The 15,998-nt window shown below is 43.3% G+C and overlaps 1 protein-coding gene across 2 annotated transcripts in view; it reads left to right on the forward strand.

Moving 5' to 3' along the window:
* The window catches only part of MYRFL (myelin regulatory factor like), a 365,303-nt gene that overhangs the window by 138,782 nt on the left and 210,523 nt on the right, over positions 1–15,998 (forward strand). For both annotated transcript variants that reach the window (XM_077265271.1, XM_077265272.1), the window contains 2 exons: positions 3,867–3,958; positions 12,429–12,579. In XM_077265271.1, coding sequence (XP_077121386.1) covers positions 3,867–3,958; positions 12,429–12,579 — 243 coding nt within the window. The remainder of the gene's footprint in view (positions 1–3,866; positions 3,959–12,428; positions 12,580–15,998) is intronic.

Here is a 15,998-nt window from a genome sequence, read left to right on the forward strand (position 1 = left end):
CAGGTCCCAATACCGACCCCTGCGGTACCCCACTGGTCACAGCGACCCAGTTAGAGACTATACCATTTATAACCACCCTCTGCTTTCTATCACTAAGCCAGTTACTAACCCATTTACACACATTTTCCCCCAGACCAAGCATTCTCATTTTGTGTACCAACCTCTTGTGCGGCACGGTATCAAACGCTTTGGAAAAATCGAGATATACCACGTCCAATGACTCACCGTGGTCCAGCCTATAGCTTACCTCTTCATAAAAACTGATTAGATTGGTTTGACAGGAGCGATTTCTCATAAACCCATGCTGATATGGAGTTAAACAGTTATTCTCATTGAGATAATCCAGAATAACATCCTTCAGAAACCCTTCAAATATTTTACCAACAGTAGAGGTTAGACTTACTGGCCTATAATTTCCAGGTTCACTTTTAGAGCCCTTTTTGAATATTGGCACCACATTTGCTATGCGCCAGTCCTGCGGAACAGACCCCGTCGCTATAGAGTCCCTAAAAATAAGAAATAATGGTTTATCTATTACATTACTTAGTTCTCTTAGTACTCGTGGGTGTATGCCATCCGGACCCGGAGATTTATCTATTTTAATCTTATTTAGCCAGTTTCGCACCTCTTCTTGGGTTAGATTGGTGACCCTTAATATAGGGTTTTCATTGTTTCTTGGGATTTCACCTAGCATTTCATTTTCCACCGTGAATACCGTGGAGAAGAAGGTGTTTAATATGTTAGCTTTTTCCTCGTCATCTACAACCATTCTTTCCTCACTATTTTTTAAGGGGCCTACATTTTCAGTTTTTATTCTTTTACTATTGATATAGTTGAAGAACAGTTTGGGATTAGTTTTACTCTCCTTAGCAATGTGCTTCTCTGTTTCCTTTTTGGCAGCTTTAATTCGTTTTTTAGATAAAGTATTTTTCTCCCTATAGTTTTTTAGAGCTTCAATGGTGCCATCCTGCTTTAGTAGTGCAAATGCTTTCTTTTTACTGTTAATTGCCTGTCTTACTTCTTTGTTTAGCCAGATTGGGTTTTTCCTATTTCTAGTCCTTTTATTCCCACAAGGTATAAACCGCTTACAGTGCCTATTTAGGATGTTCTTAAACATTTTCCATTTTTTATCTGTATTCTTATTTCTGAGGATATTGTCCCAGTCTACCAGATTAAGGGCATCTCTAAGCTGGTCAAACCTTGCCTTCCTAAAGTTCAGTGTTTTTGTGACTCCCTGACAAGTCCCCCTAGTGAAAGACAGTTGAAACTGTACAACCTCGTAGAGACTCTATGGGGTATTGTCAAGAGGAAGATGAGAGACACCAAACCCAACAATGCGTAAGAGCTAAAGGCTGCTATCAAAGCAACCTGGGCTTCCATAACAGCTCATCAGTGCCACAGGCTGATTGGCTCCATGCCACGCCGCACTGATGCAGTAATTGATGCAAAAGGAAACACGATCAAGTATTGAGTGCATTTCCTGAACATACATTTCAGTAGGCCAACATTTCAGATTTTAAAATGATGTTTCAAGTTGATGTTATAAAGTATTCTAATTTACTGAGATAATGACTTTTGGGTTTTCATTGGCTGTACGCCATAATCATCAACATAAACAGAAATAAACACTTGAAATAGATCACTCTGTTTGTAATAACTCTATATAATATATGAGTTTCACTTTTTTTTATTGAAGAACTGAAATAAATTAACTTTTTGATGATATTCTAATTTTGTGAGAAGCACCTGTAATGTAGTGTCTGTGAAGCAGCCCTACAAATCCAACTACCGTATATACTCGTGTATAAGCTGAGATTTTCAGCATATTTTTTGTGCTGAAAATGCCCACCCCTCGGCTTATACATGAGTAGTGTTGAGCGATACCGTCCGATACTTGAAAGTATCGGTATCGGAAAGTATCGGCCGATACCGGCAAAGTATCGGATCTAATCCGATACCGATACCCGATACCAATACAAGTCAATGGGACACCAAGTATCGGACGGTATCCTGTATGGTTCCCAGGGTCTGAAGGAGAGGAAACTCTCCTTCAGGCCCTGGGATCCATATCAATGTGTAAAAGAAAGAATTAAAATAAAAAATAGGGATATACTCACCCTCCGACGCAGCCTGGACTTTACCGCCGTAACCGGGAGCCGTTGTACCTAAGAATGCGAGCTTGAAGGGCCTTAGATGAGGTCACTGCGCTCTGATTGGTCCGTAGCGGTCTCGTGACCGCTACGCGACCAATCACAAAGCAGTGACGTCACCTAAGGTCTTTCAAGCGCTTGAAATACCTTAGAAGACGTCCGCAGCTTCTGATTGGTCGCGTAGCGGTCGCGTGACCGCTACGCGACCAATCACAAAGCAGTGACGTCTTCTAAGGTATTTCAAGCGCTTGAAAGACCTTAGGTGACGTCACTGCTTTGTGATTGGTCGCATAGCGGTCACGCGACCGCTACGGACCAATCAGAGCGCCGTGACCTCATCTAAGGCCCTTCAAGCGCGCATTCTTAGGTACAACGGCTCCCGGTTACGGCGGTAAAGTCCAGGAGCCGCCGGAGAGGTGAGTATATCCCTATTTTTAATTTTAATTCTTTATTTTACACATTGATATTAATCCCGATACCGATTCCCGATACCACAAAAGTATCGGATCTCGGTATCGGAATTCCGATACACGCAAGTATCGGCCGATACCTGATACTTGCGGTATCGGAATGCTCAACACTATACATGAGTCATTGTCCAGAAAACCGGCGGAGGAGGGGGAGCGGCGGAGCATCGGCAGGAGCCGGCTAACAGAAGATATCATACTCACCCTCCTTGTGCCGTCGCTGCATCACTGTCCTGGCACCGGCAACTCTTCCTATGCTGAGCGGTCACGTGGTACCGCTCATTAAGGTAATGAATATGCACACCTCTCCACTTCCATAGGCGTGGAGCTCATATTCATTACCTTAATGAGCGGTACCACATGACCGCTTGGCACAGGAGAGCTGCCGTGCTGGGACAACGGAGATGCAGCGACGATGCGAGGAGGGTGAGTAGGAAGGGGGGTGTGAGCCATGCATACAATGATGGGTGAGCCATGTGGGATCGGGGGGAGCCATGCATACAACAGGGGGAGCCACACAAACCAGGACAGGACGGGGGGAGCCACACATAGCAGGACAGGATGAGGGAGCCACACATACCAGGACAGGATGGAGGAGCCACACATATCAGGACAGGACAGGGGAGTCACAAATACCAGGACAGGATGAGGAAGCCACACATAGCAGGATAAAACGGGGGAGCCACATACCAGGACAGGAAAGGGGAGCCACATACCAGAACAGCGATGGGGGAAGCCACGCATAGCAGGACAGGGATGAGGGGACAACCGGCTTATACTCGAGTCAATAAGCTTACCCAGTTTTCCGTGGCAAAATTAGGTGCCTCGGCTTATACTCGGGTCAGCTTATACTTGAGTATATACGGAATATTGGGTAACAAGTGGCAGTATATGTATGTTAACATAAAATGTTTGAATAGCATATCTGCAATCTCTTGCGGAGTTTAATTTATATGCAAAATAGCATACATTTTACAGCCATGAACCTGGACCCACAGTGGTTTGAGGAAACCGACATTAGTTCACGTTAGTTTGCTGGAACTGAACTGTGCTTGAGTTGATCCAATAATGCTCTCAGTGTGAAAAACAAGATAATCTTGTAGTTATGATACCTTTTAAAACCCCTTTTTTCTTTTGAGTTGATCCCCACATCAGAATGTGACTCACTTATGGTCATAGCCATAGCCTTGTTAACCTGGTGTAAGTGTCCTACTTTCACAATTAACATCAGTGTAACTTTGCCATCAAGGTCTTCATTTTCTTCATCTAAGAAGAGGAAGCATGTACACTTGGAAGAAAGAGAGAACTGGTCACAGACCTGGAATATGGACACAAGACAAAGTAATTATATATTCTGACTCTAACCGTTCAGTCGTGTACAACTCTTGGATACTCTATAGACTGTACCCTTTCTTGCTTCCTTGTTTTCGCAACTTATTTAAATTGCTTGATCTTCACTCCCTTTCTTGATTGAATCCATTTGACATGTCTCTGGTCTCCCATTTCCTTTTAGCATGGACCGCTCCGAGTAGCATTACATATGTATTGTATATATATATATATATAGATATATATTTTAGTCTTTTACATTTTAAAGTGGGAGGATGCAAAAGTTTGGGAACCCTGCATGTTTAGTACCAAGTAGCCCCCCTTTTGAAAGTATCACAACTTATAAATGCCTTTTGTAGCCAGTCAAGAATCTTTTAATTCTTATTTGAGGGATTTTCATTCATTCTTCCTTGGAAAATTCTTCCAGTTCTGTGAGATTCCTGGTTTGTCTTGCATGCACTACTATTTTGAGGTCTAGCCACAGATTGTCAATGGAATTCAAATCAGGGGATGGTGAGGGCCATTGTAAAGCCTTCAGGGCCTTTTAAGGTAGTCTATTGTGGATTTTGACATGTGTTTAGGATCATTATCCATTTGTAGAAGCCATCCTCTTTTCATCTTCAGCTTCTTTACAGATGGTGTTATGTTTGCATCAAGAATTTGTTGAAATTTCATTAAATCCATTCTTCCCTCTACCCGTGAAATGTTCCCTGTGCCATTGGTTGCAACACAATCCAAAAGCATTATTGATCCACCACCATTTTTAATGGTTGATGAAATGTTCTTTTCCTGAAATCCTGTACCTTTTTTTCTCCACACATACCTTTGATCATTGTTGGCCAATGATCAAACCTCATTGATCCACAGGACTTGTTTCCAAAATGTATCAAACTTGTTTAGATGTTCTTTTGCATACTTCTGATGCTGAATTTTGTGGTGAGGACGCAGGAGAGGTTTTCTTCTCATGACTATTCCATGAAGGCCATATTTGTGCAGGTGTCTCTGAACAGTAAAACAATGTACAACTCCAGAGTCTGCTAAATCTTTCTGAATGTCTTTTGCAGTAAAGCGGGGGTCCTGATTTGCCTGTTGTGAACTCTGTTTTCGGGCTCCCTCTTGTGGTCACTGGTGGTATGGTGTGACTTTTGCTTTGGGCTCCCCCTGGTGGCTTTGTTTGTTATCCTGCTGGTCTCTGGCTATCAGCTGGTTCGTTATCCTCTGGGAGGTTCCTATATAGCTCTGTTTTACTTCCACTTGTTGCCGGCTGTCGATGTAATCAGTGCTACTCAGATTCCTTCTGACTACCTTGCTCCCAGTCCATCCAGGATAAGCTAAGTTTTGTTTGCTCATTTTTTGATCAGCAGTGTTTATCATGTTTTCTGTTCCAGCTTGCTAAAATGTAATTCCCTCGCTTGCTGGTTGCTCTAGTGGGCTGAGTTTCTCCCCACACACCGTTAGTTGGTGTGTGGGTTCTTGAAATCTCAGGATGGATATTTTGTAAGGGTTTTTTATTGATCGCATAGACCCCTGCTCTATTTTCTGCTTTCTAGTACTAGTGGGCCTCTTTTGCTGAATCTGATTTCATCCCTATGTATGTGCCTTCTTCTTACTTCACCGTTAATATTTGTTGGGGGCTTCTATATCTTTGGGGATTATTTCTCTGGAGGCAAGCGAGGTCTTTCTTTCTCTTTAGGGGTAGCTAGTTCCTCAGGCTGGCTCGAGACGTCTAAGAATTTTTTAGGCACGTTCACCGGCTACCTCTAGTTGTTTTGGATAGGTTCAGATTTGCGATCAGTCCAGTTGCCATCTCCCTAGAGCTCGTCCTTAGTTTAATCACTTGCTGATCTGTTTATGATCCTCCGCCACTAGGGATCATAACAGTACAGCCGGCCTGTAAAGTGTTAATTGCATGGCAGAAGCAGGAGAAAAGAAGCCTTGAGAATTTTTTTTTTTTTTTTTGTTGCCGTGTGTCTAGCTGCTGTGGCTAGCTTCTCTCCTCCTCTTAATCTTGGTGTGGCTCTGAGTTCAGCTGCTGACATGGATGTCCAGAGCTTGGCTTCCAGTCTGGATCATCTTGCTGCTAGGGTTCAAAGTATTCAGGCTTTTGTTGTTCACAGTCCTATGTCAGAGCCTAGAATACCTATTCCGGAGTTGTTTTCTGGAGATAGATCTAGGTTCCTGAATTTTAGGAACAACTGTAAGTTGTTTCTTTCTTTGAAACCTCGTTCCTCTGGTGATGCCGTTCAGCAAGTTAAGATTATCATTTCCTTTTTGCGTGGTGACCCCCAAGATTGGGCCTTCGCATTGGCACCAGGGGATCCTGCATTGCTTAGTGTAGATGCGTTTTTTCTAGCCCTTGGATTGCTCTATGAGGAACCTAATCTTGAGAACCAGGCTGAAAAAACGTTATTGGCCCTCTCGCAGGGGCAAGATGAAGCAGAGGTGTACTGCCAGAAATTTCGGAAATGGTCGGTGCTTACTCAGTGGAATGAGTGTGCCCTGGCTGCAAATTTCAGAGAAGGTCTTTCTGAAGCCATTAAGAATGTCATGGTGGGGTTCCCTACGCCTGCAGGTCTGAATGAGTCAATGACTCTGGCCATTCAGATTGATTGGCGTTTGCGGGAGCGCAAACCTGTGCACCATTTGGCGGTGTCTTCTGAACAGACACCTGAATCTATGCAATGTGACAGAATTCTGACCAGAAGTGAACGGCAAAATTATAGACGGCAAAATGGGTTGTGCTTTTACTGTGGTGACTCAGCTCATGTTATCTCAGCATGCTCTAAGCGCAAAAAAAAGGTTGATAAATCTGTCACCATTGGTACTTTACAGCCTAAGTTCATTTTGTCTGTTACCCTGATTTGTTCCCTGTCATCTTACCCGGTTAATGCTTTTGTAGATTCAGGTGCCGCCCTGAGTCTGATGGATTGGTCATTTGCCAGGCGCTGTGGTTTTGATTTGGAGCCTTTAAAATTCACTATTCCACTAAGGGGAATTGATTCTACACCATTGGCTATGAATAGACCTCAGTACTGGACACAAGTGACCATGTGCATGACTCCTGTTCATCGGGAGGTGATTCGCTTTCTTGTACTGCATAATTTGCATGATGTCGTCATGTTGGGTCTACCATGGTTGCAGACTCATAATCCAGTCCTGGATTGGAAAGCTATGTCGGTGTCAAGTTGGGGTTGTCAGGGAATTCATGGTGACGCTCCTGTGGTGTCAATTGCTTCGTCCACTCCTTCTGAAGTCCCTACGTTTTTGTCAGACTACCAGGATGTATTTGAGGAGCCCAAACTCAATTCTCTACCTCCTCATAGGGACTGTGATTGTGCTATAAATTTGATTCCTGGTAGTAAGTTTCCTAAGGGACGACTTTTCAATTTATCTGTGCCGGAGCATGCTGCCATGCGGAGTTATATAAAGGAGTCTTTAGAGAAGGGACATATTCGCCCGTCCTCATCCCCTCTTGGTGCAGGATTCTTTTTTGTGGCTAAAAAGGATGGTTCCCTGAGACCCTGTATTGATTATCGCCTTTTGAATAAAATCACGGTCAAATTTCAGTATCCTTTGCCATTGTTAACTGATTTGTTTGCTCGCATTAGGGGGTCTAGTTGGTTCACCAAGATAGATCTTCGTGGTGCGTATAACCTTGTGCGTATAAAACAGGGTGATGAATGGAAAACTGCATTTAATACGCCTGAAGGCCATTTTGAGTACTTGGTGATGCCTTTTGGACTTTCTAATGCTCCTTCAGTCTTTCAGTCCTTTATGCATGACATCTTCCGTGAATATCTGGATAAGTTTATGATTGTGTATCTGGATGATATTCTGTTTTTTTCGGATGATTGGGAGTCTCATGTTAAGCAGGTCAGGATGGTCTTTCAGGTCCTACGTGACAATGCTTTATTTGTGAAGGGCTCAAAATGTCTTTTTGGAGTCCAGAAGATTTCTTTTTTGGGTTTCATTTTTTCTCCTTCTACTATTGAGATGGACCCAGTCAAGGTTCAGGCTATTCATGACTGGATGCAGCCTACATCTGTTAAGAGTCTTCAGAAGTTCTTGGGTTTTGCTAATTTTTACCGTCGCTTCATAGCTAATTTTTCTGGCGTTGTTAAGCCTTTGACGGATTTGACCAAGAAGGGTTCTGATGTGACTAATTGGTCTTCTGCGGCTGTGGAGGCCTTTCGGGAGCTGAAGCGTCGGTTTTCTTCGGCTCCGGTCTTATGTCAGCCAGATGTCTCACTTCCCTTCCAGGTGGAGGTTGATGCTTCCGAGATTGGAGCGGGGGCTGTTTTGTCGCAGAGAAACCCCGATGGCTTTGTGATGAAGCCATGTGCTTTCTTTTCAAGAAAGTTTTCGCCTGCCGAGCGGAATTATGATGTCGGTAATCGGGAGCTGTTGGCTATGAAGTGGGCATTTGAGGAGTGGCGACATTGGCTCGAGGGAGCTAAACATCGTGTGGTGGTCTTGACTGACCACAAGAATTTGATTTATCTCAAGTCGGCCAAGCGGCTGAATCCCAGACAGGCTCGTTGGTCGTTGTTTTTCTCTCGTTTTGATTTCATGGTCTCGTACCTGCCGGGTTCGAAGAATGTGAAAGCTGATGCTCTTTCTAGGAGTTTTGTGCCTGACTCTCCTGGAGATTCAGAGCCGGCTGGTATCCTTAGAGAAGGGGTGATTTTGTCTGCCATCTCCCCAGATTTGCGACGTGTGCTGCAAAAGTTTCAGGCGGATAGACCTGACCGCTGTCCACCGGAGAGACTGTTTGTCCCGGATAGATGGACCAACAGAGTCATCTCCGAGGTTCATTCTTCGGTGTTGGCGGGCCATCCTGGAATATTTGGTACCAGAGACTTGGTGGCCAGGTCTTTTTGGTGGCCTTCCTTGTCGCGGGATGTGCGTTCCTTTGTGCAGTCTTGTGGAATTTGTGCTCGGGCGAAGCCTTGCTGTTCTCGTGCCAGTGGTTTGCTGTTACCTTTGCCTGTCTCGAAGAGGCCTTGGACGCACATTTCCATGGATTTTATTTCAGATCTCCCTGTCTCTCAGAGAATGTCTGTCATCTGGGTGGTGTGTGATCGTTTTTCTAAGATGGTCCATTTGGTGCCCTTGCCTAAGTTGCCTTCCTCCTCCGAGTTGGTTCCACTGTTTTTTCAAAATGTGGTTCGGTTGCACGGGATTCCTGAGAACATTGTTTCTGACAGAGGATCCCAGTTTGTGTCTAGATTTTGGCGGACCTTTTGTGCTAAGTTGGGCATTGAATTGTCTTTTTCGTCGGCCTTCCATCCTCAGACGAATGGCCAAACCGAGCGAACTAATCAGACCTTGGAGACTTATTTAAGATGTTTTGTTTCTGCTGACCAGGACGACTGGGTTACTTTTTTACCGCTGGCCGAGTTTGCCCTTAATAATCGGGCTAGTTCTGCTACTTTGGTTTCTCCTTTTTTTTGTAATTTGGGGTTTCATCCTCGTTTTTCCTCGGGTCAGGTGGAGCCTTCTGACTGTCCTGGAGTGGATGTTGTGGTGGATAGGTTGCATCAGATTTGGAATCATGTGGTGGACAATTTGAAGTTGTCACAAGAGAAGGCTCAGCTCTTTGCCAACCGCCGTCGCTGTGTGGGTCCCCGACTTCGCGTTGGGGACTTGGTGTGGTTGTCTTCTCGCTTCGTTCCTATGAAGGTCTCCTCTCCTAAGTTCAAGCCTCGGTTTATCGGTCCTTATAAGATTCTGGAAGTCCTTGGCCCTGTGTCATTCCGTCTGGACCTCCCGGCATCATTTGCTATTCATAATGTGTTCCATCGCTCGTTGTTGCGGAGGTATGTGGTACCTGTGGTTCCTCCGGTTGAGCCTCCTGCCCCGGTGCTGGTTGAGGGAGAATTGGAATACGTGGTGGAGAAGATCTTGGATTCTCGTGTTTCTAGACGGAGGCTCCAGTATTTGGTCAAGTGGAAGGGCTATGGTCAGGAGGATAATTCTTGGGTTGTCGCCTCTGATGTTCATGCGGCCGATTTGGTTTGTGCCTTCCATGTGGCTCATCCTGATCGCCCTGGGGGTTTTCATGAGGGTTCGGTGACCCCTCCTTAAGGGGGGGGGTACTGTTGTGAACTCTGTTTCCGGGCTCCCTCTTGTGGTCACTGGTGGTATGATGTGACTTTTGCTTTGGGCTCCCCCTGGTGGCTTTGTTTGTTATCCTGCTGGTCTCTGGCTATCAGCTGGTTCGTTATCCTCTGGGAGGTTCCTATATAGCTCTGTTTTACTTCCACTTGTTGCCGGCTGTCGATGTAATCAGTGCTACTCAGATTCCTTCTGACTACCTTGCTCCCAGTCCATCCAGGATAAGCTAAGTTTTGTTTGCTCATTTTTTGATCAGCAGTGTTTATCATGTTTTCTGTTCCAGCTTGCTAAAATGTAATTCCCTCGCTTGCTGGTTGCTCTAGTGGGCTGAGTTTCTCCCCACACACCGTTAGTTGGTGTGTGGGTTCTTGAAATCTCAGGATGGATATTTTGTAAGGGTTTTTTATTGATCGCATAGACCCCTGCTCTATTTTCTGCTTTCTACTACTAGTGGGCCTCTTTTGCTGAATCTGATTTCATCCCTATGTATGTGCCTTCTTCTTACTTCACCGTTAATATTTGTTGGGGGCTTCTATATCTTTGGGGATTATTTCTCTGGAGGCAAGCGAGGTCTTTCTTTCTCTTTAGGGGTAGCTAGTTCCTCAGGCTGGCTCGAGACGTCTAAGAATTTTTTAGGCACGTTCACCGGCTACCTCTAGTTGTTTTGGATAGGTTCAGATTTGCGATCAGTCCAGTTGCCATCTCCCTAGAGCTCGTCCTTAGTTTAATCACTTGCTGATCTATTTGTGATCCTCCGCCACTAGGGATCATAACATTTGCCTCTCTAGCAATCCTACAAGCAGCTCTCACTGAAATTTTGCTTGGTCTTCCAGACTTTATCTTGACCTCCACTGTTCATGTTAACTGCTATTTCTTAATCACATTTTGAACTGAGGAAAGGCTAACTTGAAAATGCTTTGCTATTTTCTTATAGCCTTCTCCTGCTTTGTTGGCCTCCACCATTTTCAATTTCAAAGTGCTAGGCAGCTGTTTAGAAGAACCTATGGCTGCTGTTTTTTGGCATAAGGTTAGAGGAGGTTGGGTTTTTATAAAGCTGGGAAATTTGCATCACCTGGCCTTTCCTAACGATGATAGTGAACAAGCCATAGCCCTAACAGGCTAGTTAAGATCTAAAACCATGGTCAGCGTTATCTGAGCACACAAATCTCCAAGAGTGCCCAAACTTTTGCACTGGCCTATTTTCCTTTTTGTAATTTTTTAAAATGTAAAAAATGACAATATGTATTTTTTGTTTGCCTAAAATACAAAGGACATGTATCATCTTTAGCTTTAGACCCTTTAGAGATCATTTCATCTTCAAGTTGCTTAACTGTTCACAATAACAGTAATTTTGACCAGAGTGCCCAAACGTTTACATGCCAAAGTATATATATATATATATATATATGTATATATATATATATATAACTTATTTTATATATTTATACAAGAAAAGAAGTGTGTAAAGCAGTCGGAATCACCAAATGCTATAAATATCCCCAAAAATATATTTATTTACCCAACATGAACAGACAAAGACATACATAATAAGCAGGAACAGTTCCTGCTCCTAATGTCCCGGCTGTCGCATACAGGTCCCATCATTGCATGAAGTTACCTATTTGGTTGATTCTTTACCCTGGATTTTTTTTCTAGACAATTTCTCTTAGGTCTGTTATAAACAGAATTGCATGCTTATATATTATTCATGAGTTAATTATTGATTTATTTTTGGCCACATTACTGTTTTGGTACCTAATATATATGTCAGTGAATCTTATGGCTTCTTTAGATATTTATATGAGTACAGTATATGCATCTTGGACTGATTAGATTATTGTCATTTTCTCCATGCTTTTCCATATTTATACGGTTTAATGCATTATTGTGGGTTACTTCAGCGTGCACATTAGAAGATGGGTGTTGCTTCTTATGTAGACTCATCCTATGTTGTATTTAAGCCTTTTTGGCTTTTTAATTGTTTTTATTATGTGTGTTCATATTGTGGAAAAAAAAAAGTATTGGTTATTTATTACATTTGTTGATCCTGACCGCTTTACACAATTCTTTTCTTACATACAGTACATGCTTAGTTTAGGTGTGTAGTTAGGGATCCCACTATATTAGTGGTGCCCTCAGCTTCCCTTGCTGCATTTTATGGAATGGATTCTACTGTCCTCTTCCCTCTGTATCAGTCTGTCATTGTTAGTTTTGTTTACTGTAAGTGATATTTGTATTTTGATGTAACCCCGTCTAATGTACAGCACCACGGAATTAATGGTGCTTTAGAAAATAATAGTAATAATAATACTGTGCCTTAGCCAGGTGTTTTATACTAATGATGACTATGTTGTTCTTATTATAGCACCCCCCGCTGACTGCATGGTGGACATGCACGGATATGAAAGTGATGGGCAGACAGTATCTTCCATTGACAAATGTTATCAGTCACTAACGTGGAAGCCCTACCAGACCTCATATTGGAGTAATCTGTATAATGCACATTCTGAGCAAATGTAAGAAATGAATTAAATAAAAAGGGTTACAATGTGTTGAAATAATGCTTATTAGGCGGGGGTCAAACTTGCAAATGCGATGCGAGAAACTCGCATGAGTCTCTCGCATCTATGCCTGGCGCTGCCGCGGCACTTGGACCGGAGCATACGGCTGCATAGAAATACATGCAGTCGCACGCTCCGGTCCGACCGCCGGCGGCAGTACCAGGTATTGATGCGAGAGACTCGCGCAAGTTTCTCGCATCACACTCGCAAGTTTGCCCCCGGCCGTAATTGTGTATGCTGCATCAACTAGTATTTACTACTGTTTAATAGTGCATTAGTTTCTGTCTCCAGCAATAGTGTTATATTGCCAGTTAAAGCATTGTTAAAAAAAAAAAGAACCAGGAAGTTCAGTGTGTGTGTAGCACATTTTACTTTCACCATACCTCCCAACTTTTGAAGATGGGAAAGAGGGACAAAGTTTGCGGTGCGTGAAGCGTGCCGCGGTAAATTTTAGGCCACGCCTCTGACCACACCCATTCATAATTAGTCACACCCATATCCACGACCCAACCACACCCATTTAGCACTGCCGATCACACTGTTTCATATACAATAATTATAAACAAAAAAATATGGCCACACAGTGCCCCATACTGTATAATGGCCACACATGATGCTCCATACTGTATGATGACCACACATGATGCTCCATACTGTATAATGGCCACACATGATGCTCCATACTGTATGATGACCACACATGATGCTCCATACTGTATAATGACCGCACCTGATGCTCCATACTGTATAATGAACACACGATGCTCCATACTGTATAATGACCGCACATGATGCTCCATACTGTATAATGACCGCACATGATGCTCCATACTGTATAATGACCCCACATGATGCTCCATACTGTATAATGACTGCACATGATGCTCCATACTGTATACTGGCCGCACATGATGCTCCATACTGTATAATGACTGCATATGATGCTCCATACTGTATAATGACTGCACATGATGCTCCATACTGTATAATGGCCACACATGATGCTCCATACTGTATAATGAACACACATGATGCTCCATACTGTATAATGACCGCACATGATGCTGCATACTGTATGACTGCACATGATGCTCCATACTGTATAATGACTGCACATGATGCTCCATACTGTATAATGAACACACATGATGCTCCATACAGTATAATGGCCCCACATTATGCTCCATACTGTATAATGACTGCACATGATGCTCCATACTGTATAATGACTGCACATGATGCTCCATACTGTATAATGACTGCACATGATGCTCCATACTGTATAATGACTGCACATGATGCTCCATACTGTATAATGGCCACACAGTTCTCCATATTGTATAATGATCCCACATGATGCTTAATACTGTATACTGACCCCCCTCCTGTATGTATGGCTCATATTACAACCCCCTGTATGTATGGCTCATATTCCCCCCCCTATGCATGGCTCATATTTCCCCCCCACCCTATGCATGGCTCATATTTCCCCCCCACCCTATGCATGGCTCATATTTCCCCCCCACCCTATGCATGGCTCATATTTCCCCCTCCTGTATGACAAATGGCTCATATCCCCCCCCGCTCCCATCTTGAATGGCGACGGCGCGGCTTACCGTCCTCCTTCATCCCCCCTACCCTGTCCCCCATCCCTCATACTTACCTGTTCCTCACCACGCGGTAATCCCTCTCGCGCTGTGTCCCGACTCCTGGCTCAGCACCTTCTTCCTGGGTGAGCGGTCATGTGATACCGCTTATTATAGGTCATGAATATGCGCATATTCATGACCTTAAATGAGCGGTACCATGTGACCGCTCATTCAGGAGCGCTGCAGAAGCCGAGACCAGCCATCGCTGGAGCAGGGTGAGTGTTGTCTTCAAGGAGGGTGGGTGGGATGCGGGCGATGGCGGGGGGGGCGGGGCGGGAGGTGACCCAACTTTTATATAAAAAAAAAAAAAACAGCCACAAACCTTGCTCAGGTGCCGCCCCCTGCATTGTCCCCGCCCTAGGCACGTAGTGCGGGACAACTAATGTCCCTCCCGGGATCGTGGGGCTGACTGTCAAAATCAGGACAGTCCCGCGGGATCCGGGACGGTTGGGAGGTATGCTTTCACTTTGCAAGCTGACAGATAAGAAGCTAAGATCCTAAGCTATATGAAATACCAGTTGTAAGCTGTATTATCTTTGTTTCTGAATAAATATATATTTACTGTACAGAGATTACCATTATAATAGTAGATAAATGTAAATGCATACCTGTTGGCAGGGGCAAAAGAGGTGAGTTCTTTTGTGCAGCAGCTTAATGTGGCGGCAAAGGAGTTGCATCACTGAGTTACCATACAGCTTGTTGACATTTTTTTTCTAGGTTGTATTATGAGAATCTATTAGCAGGCAATCATGTGCTGTCTTTCAGCCTGCACAACTAGCTGGTATGGGTAGTTATGTGGAAAGCTAAAGGAAATATTAAATTTAGTGGGTTTCAATGAGCTTTATTGTTATACTTTTAGTGTATTTTTGAGTGTTGTATTTTGTGGATCCACTTTCAAAAGCCAAAGTGGAGAGTGATTTTAGTTCTGGCACATGTACATTGCGTGATTATCCATTTCTTTGAATGGGTTGCATATGTAATAATGTAACATTTCTCCTGCAATGGCTGTAGTAGCAGGAGAAGTGTGTGATGAAACTTTCCCCAGCATTTTTATTCAATTTGTGAGTTTAAGGGAACTGGACCTATGATTTTATTGCCAGATTTTTGGTTAGTTAACCCCTTTGTCCCTGAAGGAGGTTTGCACGTTAACGACCAGGCCAAGTTTTACAATTCTGTCCACTGTCACTTTATGAGGTAAATGGAAATTTCGGGAAAATTTTGAAAATTTCGCAATTTTCTAACTTTGAATTAACGTGCCCTGAAATCATAGAGATATGTCACACAAAATAGTTAATAAGTAACATTTCCCACATGTCTACCTTACATCAGCACAATTTTGGAACCAATTTGTTTTTTGTTAGGAAGTTATAAGAGTTAAAAGTTGACCAGCGATTTTTCATTTTTCCAACAAAATTTACAAAACCATTTTTTAGGGAAAGCATCACATTTGAAGTTACCCGAAAGTGACACTATCCTAAAAACTGCACCCCTCAAGATGCTCAAAACCATATTCAAGAAGTTTATTAACCCTTCAGGTGCTTCACAGGAATTTTTGGAATGTGCAAAAAAAAATTAACATTTAACTTTTTTTCACAAAAAAATTTACTTCAGATCAAATTTTTTTTTTTTTTTTTACAAGGGTAACAAAAAAAATGGACCCCAAAATTTGTTGTGTAATTTATCCTAAGCATGCCGATACCCCATATGAGGGAGAAAACCATTGTT

The sequence above is a fragment of the Ranitomeya variabilis genome, chromosome 5, assembly GCF_051348905.1.
Source record: "Ranitomeya variabilis isolate aRanVar5 chromosome 5, aRanVar5.hap1, whole genome shotgun sequence".
Lineage (NCBI taxonomy): Eukaryota > Metazoa > Chordata > Amphibia > Anura > Dendrobatidae > Ranitomeya > Ranitomeya variabilis.